Source organism: Diadema antillarum, unplaced genomic scaffold (assembly GCF_040938485.1).
Source record: "Diadema antillarum isolate AM-2024a unplaced genomic scaffold, OU_Dant_1.0 seq00000720_RagTag, whole genome shotgun sequence".
In the NCBI taxonomy this organism is placed as follows: domain Eukaryota; kingdom Metazoa; phylum Echinodermata; class Echinoidea; order Diadematoida; family Diadematidae; genus Diadema; species Diadema antillarum.
Genome location: NW_027271624.1, coordinates 1 through 19,076, shown reverse-complemented (window position 1 = coordinate 19,076; position 19,076 = coordinate 1). Strand labels below are relative to the sequence as shown.

At 37.2% G+C, this 19,076-nt stretch overlaps 1 protein-coding gene across 1 annotated transcript in view; it reads left to right on the top strand.

The window, feature by feature from the left end:
• LOC139738043 (inosine-5'-monophosphate dehydrogenase 1b-like) overlaps positions 1–2,221 on the top strand; it is a 44,727-nt gene extending 42,506 nt beyond the window's left edge. The window contains exon 14 of the mRNA XM_071648706.1: positions 1,909–2,221. Coding sequence (XP_071504807.1) covers positions 1,909–2,014 — 106 coding nt within the window. The 3' untranslated portion in view covers positions 2,015–2,221. The remainder of the gene's footprint in view (positions 1–1,908) is intronic.
• The last annotated feature ends 16,855 nt before the right edge of the window (positions 2,222–19,076 follow it).

The window sequence follows — 19,076 nt, the reverse complement described above, 5'->3', positions numbered from 1 at the left end:
TAACAGAAATTACCTGGTTAGACAATGAAATATATTGTTTGAAATACATGACGTTTCAGAATTCAGACTTTTGCAGATGCTGTTTTATGGAAAAGTGAAGAGACATTTTTGTGGCCATTGAAGTGTGCCATATCGTTCTTTGCACAATAAATGAAATCATAACAGCATAGCAACCAGCATGAAGAATTATTCAGATAAATCTCACAGTTTGCCTGCTCTTAAAGTTCATCTGCTTTTTCATTTTCTTTTCAATCTGGAAGAGTTACAAGTTGTTTTAGAGCATTATTTTTGGACAAACACATTCACAACAAACCAATCAGTTGTTCAACTTGTTAATCATTTCAGTTTTTGTTTTTTATTTTTTTTTTCAGGTCACATTAGAAATGGTTCAATATGGAGTTTATACAAGACTTTATGTGAAGTAGCAATAATTGCTTTGATATCTGTCTTGGAAATATCTGTTGTCAATAGAAGCAACAGGAAAGTGTAATCGATACTAATAGCGAAATATTTTTGTAATCCATGAAAAGGCAGGTTGGGTTCTAAAGTATTATGATGGAATGTCTAACATTCCTTTATGCTCTAATTCCATGCTTGGCACTGCTTTTTCTCCAGGACAATATTTATAAGACAAAGAAAAAGTATCATATTTCATTGAATAACAAGCTGTACTTTAACATAAACTTTTGAATGAAATACTAGAATTTGTTGCTAACAGTTTAGGAAAGAATTGAGAGTTATGGTTCTGTTATAGTGTGTCGTGAAATGAAATGAAAATTAGGTCCTCTTAAAAACGTAATATTTTTCCATAGTATGCACATTTTCGCATTCTAGTTTGCTCTTTTTATGCCTCTGCCACGAAGTGTCGCCAGAGGCATTATGTTTTCTGGTTGTCCGTCCGTCTGTCCGTCCGTCCGTCCATCCGTCCTTCTGTCCGTAATCAATTTTGTGGACAGCGTAACTAAAAAACTGTTCGAGGTGTCCTAATGAAACTTGGCATGTATATGTATAAGTAAGCGAAGTTGTGCCTATCAACATTTGGGTGCACATGCTCAAGGTCAAAGGTCAAAAGGTCGAACACTATGGGTTTTGTGACAGCTTAACGCCCTTATCATTCTCAACCGACGATATATGCATGTACTGAATGGCAGTGATTATGAAGGGGATTTGGCTTGAAAGTTTCTTGCTAAAAGGTCAAGTGAAAGTGCTAAATTTCATTTCACTGATAGTGACTCAAGGTATCATCATGGAACTTAGTACATATCTATGCATGTTCTACTTGAAAGTGATTCTCTTGGGAATTTTAGGGTTATAGGGTCAAAGGTCAAGGGTCAAAGGCCAGGTTAAAATGCTAAAATTTTGCTATTCAATACTGAAATTACACTTTTTCTCCATACCTTGAAAATTACTCGATGCATAAACTTATCAAAGGGTCAAAGGTCAAGTAAAAATCCTCAAATCCCAAAATACCTGCACTCTTAAGCAATAGTAAAGCATTCTTCCAGTTAAAAGTAGTTCAATGAAAGTGAACATTCAACACATTTGTTACAAACCTGTCATTTTAATATTCAGTCAGTTTATGTGAAACTGTCATCACACATTGCCAAGACATTGGACTATAGACCTATTAGGAGAACAATGCATTATGGCGAGGCATACCAGTCGCCATAGCAACATTTCTAGTTTTAAGTCTGACATATTTGATCTTTCAAATAAAGTACTGTGATTAAGCATGTTCTAGCATGGATGTCTAATTTTTACCACCTGTAATAAAGCACATAACTCTTTGGCAGTGTGAAGAATGACATCAAAGGGGAGCAGTTACTTTTACTCCTCCTGAAAGCAGTTTGCTGATGAGTGATTGAAAGTGTCCTCTACTGTCTTTACGTTTTGTTTTTTACTTCACAGAGAGAAGATGTATGCCGGAGAAGTACGCTTTGAGAGAAGATCTCCTTCAGCTCAAGTGGAAGGTGGTGTTCATAGCCTCCATTCGTTTGAAAAGCGCTTATTTTAGGATTGGACATGACCCGCTTTCCACTGAGGGGTGCTTGACTGACTTTGTGTTTGATTTTTTTTTTTTTACCTGTTTCCAAACAAGTATGAATTGCAATGTTTTAAGACTATTTATTGTGTTTGTATGTCTGCATTGCATAAGAATTCTTTTGTTACTTTGGTGCAAGGAATACGAAGTATACATTCTGGGATACAAACTTTGCGCACAAAGCTATGTGTTTCCTTCACTTTGTTCTAATCACCTAGTCTTGCATTTACTGTGTATGCCCATTTTTAGCGATTTTTCTCACAGTGTAATTTGACCAAAAACAGTACAGAATTCCAGTCTGTTTTGTAACATTAAGTGGTCCAAAGAGAACAGACTGCTGGTATTTTGTGAAACTGAGACCATTCTCTCTTAGTATTCACTTGTTTCAAAGAGCTCTATGGTTGGCTACTTGAAATAATCACCTTAATTTTTCTGTTCCCCATAAATGCAAGTTGAGAGCTTTGAAGTTTCTGTTGATCTGACCAAAATGATTGCAAATTTGTTGCTATCAACAGTGCTTAGTGTATGTCATTTGCAGGTGGCATAAAACGTAGGTATGCTGTGTTGGCCAGCTTACCCTACTGTCCCTGTTGTCTGAAGTTCCAACAAGTACCAAGGAGTCAACATTATGTGTGCCTGGGCAGAAGTTGAATTGAGTGGCCTCTATTAATCAAGCTTACTGCCATACACAAATTAGTTAATGGTATCATCTTGAGTAATGTGTACGTCAGAAAGTATTTCTCTAATCATCATAACTTGGGTTTTGGTGGCCAGTACAGGGGAAACTCGGTATAATGAACACTGCTATAACGAGATATCGGTTATAACGAGGAAATTTTCTCGGTCCCAAATTTCCTTCCACACAAGTCTATGTAAAATGCTACTCTTATAGCGAGATCGGCTATAACGAAATAACTGCTATAACGAGATAAATTTTGTGACTTCCAAACAAAGAAAAACATAGTAAATCAAACCTGCTATAGCGAGGTAAAGCAAAATGCCTTCGGTAAAGCTTTACTTCGCCTGTGCTATCATCTGCCGAGATTGTAAAGCTTGATGCGCCAAAAACTGTCTTGTGCACACATAATCATTTTCTTCAGTGCACTCCAGCTAGCACTGCATGTTGTACATGTGAAGTGTGTGTGTGTCTTACCGTGTGCACGCACACTGATACATACGTATGCAGAAAATGTGGTGGGACGGCCATATGTATACATGACATCATCGTGACGTTTAGCAGGTGTGAGGCAATCTGATGCTGTGATTGGCCTTCTACTTAGGGAATTCCCCGTCTTCACACACACGCAGTCATAATGTACAATGTGTCACATACACACACAGCATTGTGCAGACCATATTCAAACTTTCCACACAACACACACCCATACGATAACCACATACCAATCCACAGACGATATACAATATCTTGATACAATCGCAACCTATATAAATTTACAAATTCCAACATCTACAATTAATAAGAAACACATTCTTGATATTGGATTTCCTTGGCGAAAAACATCTTCTTACCCATAAAGGTGAGTAATTCCCTCACACACAGTATCAAGTTATCAGTATTGATTGAAATATGATGGGTAGTCCCACATGTGCAAATTAATGTCTTTATTTTATGCCTTCTTTTATGCCTACTGATATAACGAGATATCGGCTATAACGAGGAAAATGACTCGGTCCCGACCATCTCGTTATATCGAGTTTCCACTGTATGTATGCAAACAATTCGTTATGTTTCATGACATTTCTTCCCCTACCTGATAGGCATGTTATATTTTAATTGATGACATTTAACACTGAAGTGTTTTTGTCATCAGATTATTTCTGTTCGATCACACTGATATCTGAGGAGTTTTCTGCTTGCTATTCTAGAGTCAAATGTACAATATCTTTGTTAGGTAAAGTAAAGAAGAACAATGGTGATATTTGTCTACCAGTTTATGACTCTTCGTTTCAAAACTAGACAGGATGTCAGGAACAGAAAATAAAGGTGTATACAATATGTATTTGTTTATGTGTAAATATGATGTTATGACATATCCCCCCCCCCAAAAAAAAAAAAAAAAAAAAAAAAAAAAAAGAGAAGAAGAAGAAAAAAAAAAAGACTTGTATTTCTGTATGTTGTATCAGACACTAGATACCTATGAAGGGATGTGTTTTTCTAGTTCTGCCTTTGCCAGTATTGGACACTTTATAAGTCAAATTCAATAAAATCTTGTGGATACTCTTATGTCTTTGACTGTGATGGAGTGAAAGATTTGTAACACAAGTTGTCTAGTATCAAAATTGTCACACACATCCTTACACCCTTACTGTGCTTTGTTTGCCAATTGGTACAGATGTCTGGAAAACTAAGTGACAGTATATAGGGATTACCTAATCCCCTAATTCCTTAATCCTATGTGTCTGAATGGCCTTCCTGTTGGAATGAGGCACACCTGAGTGGGCTTGAAAATCTACAACTACAATGTGTAGGTCTGATTTTGATGGAAAACAAAATGCAGGTGAAAAGGCTGGACAGGTAAAGCTATTTAAGGTGCCTTGGAACATAAAGGATTAAATTATTATTATTATCTTTTAATATTTCTGTTTGTCATTTGGCAGCTCTGTCAAATTTGATTTTATAATGCTTTTTCAACACACTTGTCAATAGTCAGTATAGAATGGATCATTTTGTCTATTTATGGAGTTTTGTTTGTATTCTACAGTCTTTGTGTTTTGTTGTGTGTTCTTCTGTTTCCTTTATTTATGAAGGTTACATTAAGTATACTATGTTGTGTTTGCAAATAAATGCATCAATGTATCATTACATATTTTAAAGTGGTCCTGTCTAAGAAATGTGTGCTTGCAATGCATAAAAAACTTTCTGCTGAAATATGTAGGTCAGTAACTTTGTTGTATGTTACTGCAGTGTATAGCAATGTGTGTTGATATCCATTGCATAGTGCACACTGATATCTCCTCGTAGACAACTCTATGCTACAGATGAATATACCATAGATCATAGAGGAGAATATTTTCTCCGTACTCCGTTTAGTTTTACATATTTAGGTATACCGTAGCTTCCAGATAACAGAACATAATGCATTGAATTCACTTGACATGATATGTGTACAAATGCTCTTTAAACTTAGACTTGCTCTCAAACTACAAGATTAAGAAGAGAATTTGACATTATCATGCAGAAATGTTTGGGAACATGTTTTTAAAAAGTTTGATATATTTTAGTGACATGTGAAAATGATATCTGTTAGCAAATTGGATTACTTTTAAGAGGTTTGCTTGAGTTTTTCTCTACTTTGTTTGCTCATATTTCAAATAATTTCAATTGAAAAATAACTATCCTAAAAGGTGATGTTTCTTGCTATGTGAGGATGCATTCTTTGCATTCTTTTACTTGTGCAAATAGGATGTCTCAACATTTAAATTCTTAATTACTTTGGACTACTTCTTTTTTCTTCATTTTAGTCCAATTAATTATCTGTAAGTGATTGGTGTTTGACTGTCGTAGACTTAAGAAGAATTTGTCATTGCGTCCTTTTCTGTTTAATACACATTCATCTCTTTGTTGTGTTTGCTTTGCTTTTTAAAAAGCCTTAATCTTGTGCTTTGTACACATTCATTTGCAGTAATATTTGCTGCCATGATGGTATTGGAAAATGAATTGTGCTGCATAAAATCATGCAGTTGACAGCTGTAAGCATTAAACAACATTCAAATAATAATTTTGGAGAAGTCACTTTGGGGGATTTGCAAGATTTACAAGGGCTTTTACAGAGTACCACATTTCAGCGTAGGTAAATGCATGACCCAAGATGGATATGAGATATTCAGTGAAATTTGATAAGTTCACAATTGTCTACACAAGAGTGAATTGAGTCAATTATTATAACTCAGTAAGGCTAAGGCCAAGATAGAAAATTTGTACAGTTCAAGTGATAAAGCATAAAATATGTCCTACTTGAAACGAGGCATAGTTACAACAGGGTTTGTATTATACAGGGGAGTGCCATTGTAGCAAGGTCAAATATGTTTAATGAGGTGCATTGTTGGGTCTCACCTAACCTGTACCTGTTAACTTAGAGAATTTAAAGTTTCTATTTTTACAAGATAAATTCTGGGGCAAAAAAAAAAAATGAAACAAAAATGAATTTGTGCAAATGTAATGAGGAAAATTGTTAATTTAGGTCCAAACAGTGGGCAAAATCTTGCACCATGTCAAAACTTACCATGCTACATTTACTGATTTAAATAACCACTCTCAATACATGTCTCCATTAGTAATACTGTGTGCCTACAGTAAGTACTACACCCAGTGAGGAGTGCTACATACATGTGTGCTCAGTATTATCTGAGCTTTGATTGGGTAAGTCTATGGTAACGCAACAAAGGGATAATCATATGTGTGTCATGATTATTGTCAAATCAATTAAATTTGATAATAAGCGTGGAGAATAACTTTTTTTTTTTTTTAAAGAATACTCTTTGGCACTTTCCCATTGCATTTCTTGTTTCTTGTTTTGCTTTATTGCGATGTGAACATGCTCATATAGTGTGCAGTCGTGGGTGTGTTCCAAGTTTACCTGTACAAAGAGGGTCCAGATGTATCGAGGTAAATAGGCTGGACCTGAAGGTCCCATTATCGACCAATTCCATTTTGCTTTTTGGAAATATCTAAGGAAGTTCATAAGGTCATCAAATCAAAGAGCATTCAAAGATATTCAACTCAAAGTTGGCTTTGATAAAGGTATTACATGTATTGTTCAGTTTACATGCTAGTGTGCTTTTGATACAGGTCTAGTGAAGCATAAGGTCAAATGCAAATCGTGTTATGTATTGGCGTTAGGAGCTTTTAAAACGTTTTGGACAAGTCAGAATAAGCTAGGACATAAAAGATCATATCAATGTGCCTTGGATATGCTGTGGAGTACATTGTATATTGGGCATATTATTTTCGTAGGAGTACTTGTGTATATCAAATTATATCAAATGTGTGTCAAACAACCATTCTAATTGGACTTGCTTCAAGTATCAAGGGAAAAAGCAGTAATAATTGTTTGAAGTTGGTGATCTTGATTTTGAAGCAGATTGTCTCAGAGTTCAGTGACCAATAGTTATGGTGAAGCAGTTGAAACAATTTCACTGACTACCTGAATATGATTTTGTAATTTGGTCATAGGTATACGTAAAAAGGTAGATAAGACTTGCGGATGTATATTGTGAAATATGAGACAGTGATATTTGTTTTCCTGCCAATCCATTTAAATCATAGACGAGCAGAAATATTGAAAATAATTACATCCTTTGCAGATATTCCCGAGCATAATGACAGTATGTAAGTTATCAAATTTTGTGTAGTGGTATTTTTCTATGCATACATAATGATAGTACTGCACAAAGATGAGTGTGCAACGGACTTGTTTTTTGCTATTGCATGCCTGATGAGAGGAAATGGTCATTCTTACCTAAGGGACTACTATATAGTGATAATTTGAAGTTAACTGCCTCATAGATAATAAATCTTCATGTGCAAGCTTTGCTGAAACTTTTACACGTTAAAAGAGGTGCGTGTATTCTGCAGTCATTCTAAAGACAGTTTATTGGTAAAATGGCTGGAATCTGTGTAAGTTAATACTCTTTTGTACAATCAATTCCTATATATGTTGTATTAGGAAAGGTAAGACAAGAATACTCTGGAGTAAAAGCCTACTTAAATTGATTTATCGTTATGATAAACACCATCCCTGATACTATTTTCAAAACAAGAGGTCATTTTCTAATGTCTGTTCTTTCTAGTACATAAGCTAATTTCATGTTACATCACTGGCATAAGAGGGCGGGGATTGATGGCTAAAAGACTAACAAATGATAGTAATAAGTAAAGTGACTGCAGTATGTCAAGATGGCCTTATCCCTCCACTGCTATAAAAAAAAAACTATACACAAAACTGGATTTTCTTTCAATGATTCATAGGTTTCTGCTGAATTATGATATTGCCAACATGAGGCAAGGAAGCTACATACAGATTTTACTTGTGCAAGAGTACTGTGTACATACAAAATTCTTACATGGTGTTTTATTGTTGAAATTGTTTGCTGTAATATGTGTCTTACTTTGTTTAAAAAGAAAAAAAAATCGGAAGGCATTAATTATTTAAGTGACAGGGCAAGTACTAAAACTAGTGCACAAGTTAATCATGTGCAAGGATGTGAAATATATTGAGAGATTACATAGTACAGTGTTTTGTGTAAAGAACAAATACAGATGTAGAGTCTTGGTGTGTTTGTGTTCTTTTTTTTTTGAAACTATGTATGAGATATGAAGAGTTCCATATTTTTCACTGAGAGTGATATATCATTACAGCGCATGAAAGTCTTGTCTCTGTCAGTGAATTGAACTTGTTGTAATGCAAATAAAATGGAACTGTGTCCACTGATGAAACATGTATACCTGTGTTTCATGTCCTTTGCAGATAATGCATTTTTATGCTTCTACCTTGTAGTATTCCACAGCCAGTACAGGGCTCTGTTTCATGAAGAGTTATAATTGATTATATACATGTATTTAATTGTCCCCGCCGAACGAGTTCGAGCAGGGGACTATGAAACGGGCTCCGTACGTGTGTGTGTCCGTGTGTCCGTGTGTCCGTGTGTCCGTCCGTCCGTCCGTCCGTCCGTGTGTCCGTCCGTGTGTGCGTCCGTGTGTGATCAAAACGTTCAAAATGCTACTCCTTCGCCATTTCTAACCCAATTTTGATTCTGTTTGCTTTATATGATAGCACTACATGGGAGCTTTGAAACTTCTATACAGAATTTCAATTGTGACCTTTGACCTTGACCTTTGACCTATATTGTACATTTTGCTTCAAAATGAAACTCCTTCGCCATTTCTAACCCGATTTTGATTCCGTTTGCTTTATATGATGGCACTAGGTGAGGGCTTCAAAACTTCTACACAGAATTTTGACCTTTGACTTCTTTGACCTTTGACCTTGATTTTTGACCTACATTGTACATTTTGCTACAAAATGCTACTCCTTTGCCATTTGTAACCCGATTTCAATTCCGTTTGCTTTAAGTGATGGCACTAGGTGAGGGCTTCAAAACTTCTACACAGAATTTTGACCTTTGACTTCATTGACCTTTGACCTTGATTTTTGACCTATATTGCACATTACCTACAAAATGCTACTCCTTCGCCATTTCTAACCCGATTTTGATTCCGTTTGCTTTATGTGATGGCACTAGGTGAGGGCTTCAAAACTTCTACACAGAATTTTGACCTTTGACTTCTTTGACCTTTGACCTTGATTTTTTACCTATATTGTACATTTTGCTACAAAATGCTACTCCTTTGCCATTTGTAACCCGATTTCAATTCCGTTTGCTTTAAGTGATGGCACTAGGTGAGGGCTTCAAAACTTCTACACAGAATTTTGACCTTTGACTTCTTTGACCTTTGACCTTGATTTTTGACCTATATTGCACATTGCCTACAAAATGCTACTCCTTCGCCATTTCTAACCCGATTTCGATTCCGTTTGCTTTATGTGATGGCACTAGGTGAGGGCTTCAAAACTTCTACATAGAATTTTGACCTTTGACTTCTTTGACCTTTGACCTTCATCTTTTTACCTATATTGTGCATTTTGCTACTAAATGCTACTTCCGGCGGGGACATATATTACGCACCGCGTAATTTCTACTTTTCCTTGTTTCTATCATAAGTCTATGGCAGCTTTGATAAAACGGGGCCCAGGTTCATTTTGTCATCTTGTAATAACAATTTAGGTTGAAGTCACTCTCTATGGAAAATGTTTTCATGATTTTACTTTTCGCCATCCCTACTTAGGATAAGCGGTATTTTATGCCTCCGCCACAAAGTGTCGCCAGAGGCATAATGTTTTTGGGCTGTCAGTCCATTCGTGGGTCCTTCTGTCTGTTCTTCTATCTGCCAGTACTGAATTTTGTGGCCTGCCTAATTTAAAAACTGTTCGAGGAATCCTTATGAAATTTGGTATACAGTGTATGTTTGAGTGGACTAAGTTGTGCCTATCAACTTGTGAGGGTGATCGTTAATAGCGTTAACGATCGCAACGTCACTGTACAGGCATGCTAACCTGGAAACATTGAACTGCACATTACTTGAATATGAGACCATTCTGAAGCAAATAATTTTCACACAGCAATAGATATATAATGTACTCTTAAATGAACCCCACAAGGATTGGAACAATCATCCCCCAGCATTCCCACTGATTCCCACTGATCGGTTACTAGCCATCCCCTTTAATGGTCAAGGAAAATGTTAAAAAGTCACAATTTTCCCCATATTTTGAAATTAGCTCAAAGTATTTTCATGAAAATGGATGTTACACATACCAGTTTAGTCAGAGTTCATTTGAAGAATTTTTGGCGGGGGTGGGGGGGGGGGGTGGTTGGGTGTCAAAGGGCTAGGGTCAAAGGTCAAGTAAAAAATGCTCATCACGACTTAGCCATCCGTCCAAATGAAACCTAGTTCAAGGAAAGTAAACACTCGACACATTCGAGACAAACATGTAATTTTTATTTCATTTTATTTATTTATTTATTTATTTATTTTTTTTTGCCAATGAAGTGAAAATGTAGCTATATAGCTGTCGTCTCAACACTGCTAAGACATACTATACAGCTATTTGGAGAACCATGCATTATGGCGGAGGCACATTAGTCGCCATAGCGACATTTCTATTAAGATACTTTATGATAAAGACAGGGGGATGCGCGAAGGGAGATTGCGCAAAGATTGATGACATAAAACGCAAAACTTCTCGACTGATGGGCGCGTCTGGAAGTTAATCTATATCATATTGATGTATACACAACCATTTGAAGATCATAATACCATAATATCAGTTTTATTTGTCGGAATTGCTCAGAAAGTGATAAAATCGGCGTTCCGAGAGGGTACCGTTTCAAACATTTCACAGCATAAAACTCTTATTAAAGGCCCTGTCACACCTTTCAGGGTAAGCTACGCGGACTTGTTGCGAGTAGGGATTTTCCAACACGCAGGAAAATTTTCTGCAGGCGGACAAGGATGTTGGCGAGTTCCTTCTTGCGTCTTACCTGCTAGACGCGTGCTACTTACCTGCTACTTGCGTGTATTCCGTGTGACCTGCCTGAGAGCTTCGAAACCGATCCGCTTGCAGTTACCAGCGACATAAGGGGGCTGCGAAGTACCTGCGTTACAGCTGCGAAGTACCCTCGTATGAGTTGCCTGCGAGGTGCTGCCGCTAAGGGCCTCCTACTGGCGTTCTACGTGTACCTCTGCGGGCAAACCCCCGCGACTCACCCGGAACGAGTTTTGAGCATGCTAAAGGCCTTGTCACACCGTGTCTGGGAAAGCATTGCGGGTTGATTTGCGGGGAAAAAAATGTTGCTACCTGGACCTCTCAGCAGTTGGCCCGCACCTGACAGTACATAGCGCGTATCTCGCCCGTAGATGCCCGGAGGTGCGCACGCAAGTCCGATTTACCCGCAGCCAAGTTTTGAGCATGACCAAAAATTTTCCGGGTGAGTCGCGGGGATTGCCCGTAGAGGTCCACGCAGAACACCAGTAGGAGGCCCGTAGCTGCCGCAAGTCACAGGCAGTTGACCCGCTTGAAGTAGACCTACGTAAGTTGCCCGTGGATCTATGCTTCTATGCCGCAATGCATGACATTCTGTGGGACATCTGCCATATCAAATTCCTTCAGAGATATTCCTTCACCGAGTCAGCCCTCACTTTAGTCGCCACCCATGCGCCTACACGCAGGTCAAACGGAATGGACGTAAGTAGAACGTAAGTAGCACGGGTCCAGCAGGTAAGACGCATGCGAAACTCACCCAAATCCTTGTCCGCCTGCAAAAAAAAAAAAAAGATTCCTGCGTGCTGGAAAATCCCCACGCGCATCAAGCCCGCGTATCTTGCTCGGAAATGTGTGACACGGCCAAAACTCGGCTGCGGGTAAAGAGGACTTGCGTGCGCAACTCCGGGTAACTACGGGTGAGATAAGTGCTAGGTACTGTCATCTGCGGGTCATCTGCGGGGACCCCCGGGGATAGCAAAAATTGTTCTTCGCAAGTCGCACGCAAGGCTTGCCCGGAAAGGTGTGACAGGGCCTTAACACTTGTGCATATTATTTCAGGACGGGACTACCTTCTTGTTTGATACTAGTACGCGTTATCGTTGAATGAAACCTTGCTTTATTTTAAAACAAACAAGCAAAGTATACTTGGTATTATGTTAACGTTCAAAGTAAACATTCGGATTGCTTTAAAAGATGGCGGCATCTAACGCATCAAAGGCACCGTGCACCTATCGAATTCTTAGTTTTGAGCATCCTTAGAAAATGGGCAGCTGTTTTGTATAGTCACTTCGAACTCCATCTCTTGAACCTCCTTGGAATGATATAGGTTTTCCAGTCAATCTCACTGTTTTGTCATTCAGTTTCCTTCAGTTTCATTCAGCATTCATTTTCGTCAAATTTGCTCAGACATCGAAATATCGTCATTCAAAATTGTTTCTCATCGTTCAAATTAACTAATGTGGCAACGGATTTCTTTGCGCACTCTAATTCGTTTGAATGCGCATGTATTTTCGGCAATGGTTATTCAACTTCGTCTCCGCCTGTCGCCAGCTCTTTGCGAGTATTCAAATTTGCATATCGTCAATTAAGTTCATAAAAGGAGCATTCAAATTGAACCTGTACGATTTCCATTAAAAAGTACATTACTTGCACTGCGTTTTAAATCAAATGTTAAAGACGTCTACGTGTGGGCCACACATTATAAAGGCCTATGATGCAAAAATAAGCATGTAAAATGAAGATATTGAAGCAGTATGATATTCATGATTAAAATAAAGATGTCAAATGATGATATTTAACACAACAGTCAGCGACAGTAATGATCGTACACAAAGATAAAGATGTAAATACGTATTAGAGATAAAGTCATGTGATGACATGACAAAATGAATATTCTATATTTACATAACATGTTTGGCAAAAGATGAAAATCTTGATGTTCCAATAAACAAATACTGCTGCTGACGATGAAAAAGCCACCATTCAATGATTAGCTGGAATAATCACTCTTGCTCGAGTTGTGCATTACGAAATGGTATATGCTCAAGTATTGTGACAATCGTTTGCTCAAAAACGAAATTAAATGCTTATCGCGCTCATCGCACTATAATTGGAATGCACAAACTTGGAAATACATGCCCAAACACGATATCGAATGCTTACATCCGAATTTGAACTTGTGATCATTAATCTGGGTGCCTAAAAACGAATGTGAAAGCATTAAGCGTGAAATCGTTTGACCAAAGTCACTGGACCGCTCCAAACATATCACGATATTGCACTTACCCTGGAAAACGAATTACAATCTTATGAAATTGGCCGGGAAGACAATTCCTCTAAACATAATGTCAATAACCAGGGGCGGATCCAGGAATTCCGTGAAGGGGAGGCGCCTCTACAAAATTAAAGGGGGGGGGGCATTTTCTTTGTATTTCTTTTGTTTTATATTTCTTTTATTTTATACATATTATATATGAAAGAATGATGAAAATTGTGTAATTCCCATACAAACCTTTGGCAATTATCGTGCATGTTTTTCATTGTATTGTATTATATTGTCTTAGTTCAGTCGTTGTTTTGTTTCGTGTTTCGTGTTTCTACCATAATTTATTGTTGATTTTGTAACGACCTCTCATTTACGTTCTGCTTTAAGTAAATTTTGATATATATTATATACAATCAGCAAAAAAAGTAAGTTCCCCCCTAGCATTTGTGGATATATCTCAAAAAGTATTCAACCGATTTTTATGCCTCCGCCACGAAGTGGTGCCGGAGGCATTATGTTTTCGGGTTGTCCGTCCGTCCGTCCTTCCGTCCGTCCGTCCGTCCGTCCTTCCGTCCGTCCGTCCGTCTTTCCGTCCGTCCGTAATGAATTTTGTGGACAAGGTAACTATCAAAAGCTGTTGAGGTATCTTAATGAAACTTAGCATGTATGTGTATTAGGGGGTGAAGTTGTGCCTATCAACTTTTGGGTGCACATGCTCAAGGTCAAAGGTCAAAAGGTCAAGGTCAAATACATAAAATTTCACTATTTCCACCATATCTATGCAATGCCTGAAGATATTTTCTTGAAACTTAGTGTATACATGTATTACCCAATTTAGATTCTCTGGTGAAAGTTTGGGTCATGAGGTCAAAGGTCAAAGGTCAAACGGTCGAGTAAAAGTATTAAAACTTCTTTTTTTTCTCTGTAAATTGGAAAATTGTTCAAGGTATCTTCATGGAACATAGTATACACATGTACTGACTGGCAGTGATTATCTAGAGAATGTAGGGTTCATGGGGTCAAAGGTCAGGGGTCAAAGGTCAAGTGCAACACTTCAAAATTTTACTATTTCCCTCATGTTCATGCAATGCCAGCAGGATTAGTATTTTTTTTTACACTTGGTGTATGCATGTGTAACCTAATAGAAATTCTCTGGAGAGTTTTTTTTTCTTTTTCTTTTTTTATTGCCTCAAAGGTCAAAAGGTCAAAGATCAAGTGAAAGTGCTGAACTAACTTTTTCCTCCATATCTCGGAAGTGGCTCAATTTATCGTGAAACTTACTGCATATCTATGCATGTTCTTCCTGAAAGTGATTATCTTATGAATTTTAGGGTCAAAGGCCAGATGAACATGGTAACAAATACTATTCAGTACAGAAATTGCACTTTTTCTCCATACCGGTACCATGAAAATTACTCATTGCATTAAATGTATGAATGGGTCAAAGTCAAGTTAAAGTCCTTAAATCCCCAAATACATGCTCTCCTATTCATCCAATTAAACCAAGGTCAAGGAAGGTGAACATTCAACACATTTGTGACAAACTTGTCATTTCAATATTTTGCCAGTTTTGTGAAAATGTAATCACACATTGTCCACATGAACTATCTACAGGCGCGCCGGAAGCAGTTTTGGATTGGGGGGGGGGGGGCAAACATTGGAGGGGGCTCAAGATTAGACCATACATATGTTACACAATATACACATACACACACACACACACACACGCACACACATCTATTATATATATATATATATATATATATATATTATATATATATATATATATATAGAAAGTGGCGTACGGTGGGTCGAAACATGGGGGGAACCACAAAGTAATTTTGACGGCCTGTATGCTTGTGCGTGTGTGCGTGAGCAATAATGGGACTACAATACATTACGGAATGTGATATACATTCAACAACGCAGTCATTGAGGAACATTGTAAGTTTTCCTTACATGGATTATGAAATGACGGTGTGAAACGATCGACAAATTATATACTGTCAGCAACATAAGGTGAATGGCATAACAATAAAAATGCGAGCGAGCGAAGCGAGCGAGCTTGAAAATTTTGATATTCTACAGTTCCAAAACTGGAGTTTTAATTGTATAGCTATATATTTCGCTTTGGAAATAAATGGGGGCGCATCGGGCGCAACAGCTGGCAATTATTGGCAGCAACATAAGGAGAACGGCATAACGATTGAATGCGAGCGAGCGAAGCGAGCAAGCTTGAAAATTTTGACATTCTACAGTCCCAAAACTGGGGTTTGCAGCTATATCTTTCACTTTAGAAATTAATGGGGCGACGCATCGGGCGCAACTGCTGGCAATTACTGGCAGCAACATTAGGAGAATGGCATAACGATTCAATGCGAGCGAGCAAAGTGAGCGAGCTTGAAAATTTTGACATGTTACAGTTAAAAAACTCCCGCTTGTAGCTATATCTTTCGCTTTGGAAATTAAGGGGGGGCATCGGGCGCAACTGCTGGCAATTACTGGCAGCAACGTTAGGAGAGTGGCATAACGATTCAATGCGAGCGAGCACAAAGAGGATGTTTGGTTTCTTTCACAAGATCTCATGATTTATGTTGGCAATTATGTTGGCAACAACAATGAATGAAAGCTCACAAAGTCATTGCAGTCATAATCTTGTAGGGTTGTTGCATCATACAGATGTATACAGATGGACTGTAAAGTGACATTTTACCGCATATTGAGGGGTTTTGTGACATTCTCTGCATTCCATTGTACTTAAAGGAATTTGCTGCTATATACAATTGCAAAATTTTGTCTTGTTAAATCTTATCATTGAACAAAAATGGAAACAAATATTGAAAAAATTACAATACTGGTTGACAATTTTAGATATCTAAGGTAGAGATGATTTCAAGTTAAGAAGTGCGTGCATTCAGTTATTGATTATGTTATGTTTTTTGTTTTTTCAGGTCATAGATAAGAAGCACTATGAACATGATAACAAAGCTATTACCACCAATGTAGACTGGAAGTTAAACAAGGTTGTTGTCACGTTAAAGTATCTTCTTTTCTGAATGTTGTTAATAGCTATTGCATGAAGGCTAGCATACTTAGTATGGAGCTTGGCTAAGGGTATTAAGATATGATGGTTGATTAAAAAAAAATGAAAGCTCCTTTCATGAAGAGACCATTTTAAAACAAACAATGGAATTTCATTTTGCAAGACAAAGAAGAATGAATGTGAAATGCACACCTAGGAATAGATGCAAAAGGAAGTTACAAAAACCCTCTACTACAAACATATGTAATAAATGCAAATCTTGTAATTTTCCAGGCCATTGATTGTTGTTAAGTGGCAAATTAAAGAAAGTGTGACAAGACTGAAGGTAATAAAATATATATTAAAGGTTCATTTTACTATTATTGTGATTCATGATCACATTCTCTCTTATCAGCCATTGACCCTTACCTGTAACATGCACTGAAATGTATTTCTGTAGCCCGACTCTACAGAAGTCTACTTCATGTTTTTACATGCTGTTGAGTTCCCGTATTCACTGCACATTATTTAATTGTTGTGAGGATTGTTTAATGACTACCTTGCTACCAGTGATCTTTGTTTTTAAAATGTCTCTTTTTTTTTCTTTTTTTTTGGGGGTGGGGGGGGGGGGGGGAAGAGGGTCATGGCTGGTATGAAGTCATTATTGGGATACAGTGGACTCCCCTTATATCACAGTCCTTGGGACCGGCAGTTTTCTTTCGTTATATCAATATTTCGTTATAACCAAACAAATAAACAATAAAAAAGCACAGAGTGGATAACGTTGTGGCCCGAATTTTTACATTCTTGTAAGTGAAACTTCGTTCTAACCTTGTTCGTTATAATGGGAGTACACTGTATAAAGAACATCTGATTCTCTTCAAGGTTTAGTAAAAGTTTTCCTACCATAGGTAGTCAACATTCCGGTTGTAACTCTCACATTGTGTGAGTTTTCTTTCACTGCTTCTGAGTTTCATTCAGAGCAGGAAGAGTAAGTTATAGTAGAGTTGATATATCTTAAACTGTTGCAAAGATGTTTTTAGACCTCTTGTGTAGAGTGATAATGAGCAGATTATGCGTAAAACTGTTGTATAGAGAAACTTGTCAAAGTTCTATAACATTTGTGTGCATGCTGTCATTGAAACATATACCTGATTATTTTTGTCACTAAACTGAAGTGCAATATTATCTAATTTAAGTGAAATTCTGAACTATGTATTCTGTTCAACGAGTGCCTATTTGCAGTATGTGCTCTACAAAAATCCTATGTGTGGTGTACATGTATTTCACATTGTGGATGCAAGTATGTGTGTGTGTGTGTGTTTGGATCATACATGATTGCATGTGTGTGTGTGTGTGTGTGTGTTTGGATCATACATGATTGCATGTGTGTGTGTGTGTGTGCACTTAGATCATACATATCACATGTGTGTGTGTGTGTTTGGATCATATGTGATTGCATGTGTGTGTGTGTTTGGATCATACATGATTGTGAGTACCTTCTTTAATAGTGTGGCCTGCTCTAAGAGTGCATTCCTACTGACCAGACACACACCAACCAAAGATATTCCTTGGATGTTTAACCATTACTTCACTAAGAATCGAGAGACAGTGGTGTAAGTACACCAATATGATGTTAACATAAGGTTCATAATGCACAAAGGAATTTGGGATGATTTAGTTTGCAGCCAGGAATGTAAAAGTTAATACCAGACTTTTTTTTTTTGCCTATTGAGATTAGTCCAGGGATGTGAACATTGAAATTGTGAGTGTGTGCATGATCTGATTGCAAAGTGTCTGACATCCTGCTGGTGTTTGCCATTTGTTGCTTTAAGTGAGAGAATATGTTCTCTGAAAAAATCCTGTAAATGACACGAGCCACAATTATAAGACGGTGTAGATACAGGGACATTACTAACCATTAAAATTAGTTTCCTTCGACCTTTGTCTTCCAAATTTGCTATCAAAAGAAAATATCAAAAATTGCATAGTACATGTAGATGGTCCAAAATTGTGAATCTGTTTTAAGTATGAGATTTCAAACAAGCTTTATGATTGTATTAATTCTGTATTGCTGGTCAACTTATCCTGCATCACAATAGGCAAGGAATATTCTACTGTAGTACATTTAGAATAATTTCTCTCTAATTAGATCCTTGGGGAAAAATATGCTGGAGATAGGTTGTGTTTTTCATTGTCAATTAAGTTCTTTAAAAAAAATAACATTACACAAACAAAGCAAATCTAAATCATAACAGTTGACTTGGTCTCACAGATCGAGTATGTTTGCATGTATAATGATATAATAGGGTACCAGGTAATTTTGTTTTTGAGTCTTACAAAAGACTTAAATTTTACAGCATACAACAATCAGAACCCCCCCCCCAAAAAAAAAAAAAAAATAAAAAAAAAAAAAAAAATAATAATAAATAAATAAATAAAATAAATAAATAAATAAATAAAATAAAAAAATTAAAAAATGCAATACTGACACAAACTCCATAGACAAGTACACCAGTGTTAAAGATCAGCGTTCATCATGCAGGCATTCCCAATTTTATTCCTGGTTCCGCCTTTGATGACTTCTGTAGTAGTTCATATGACACTCGTGTCTAATTCATT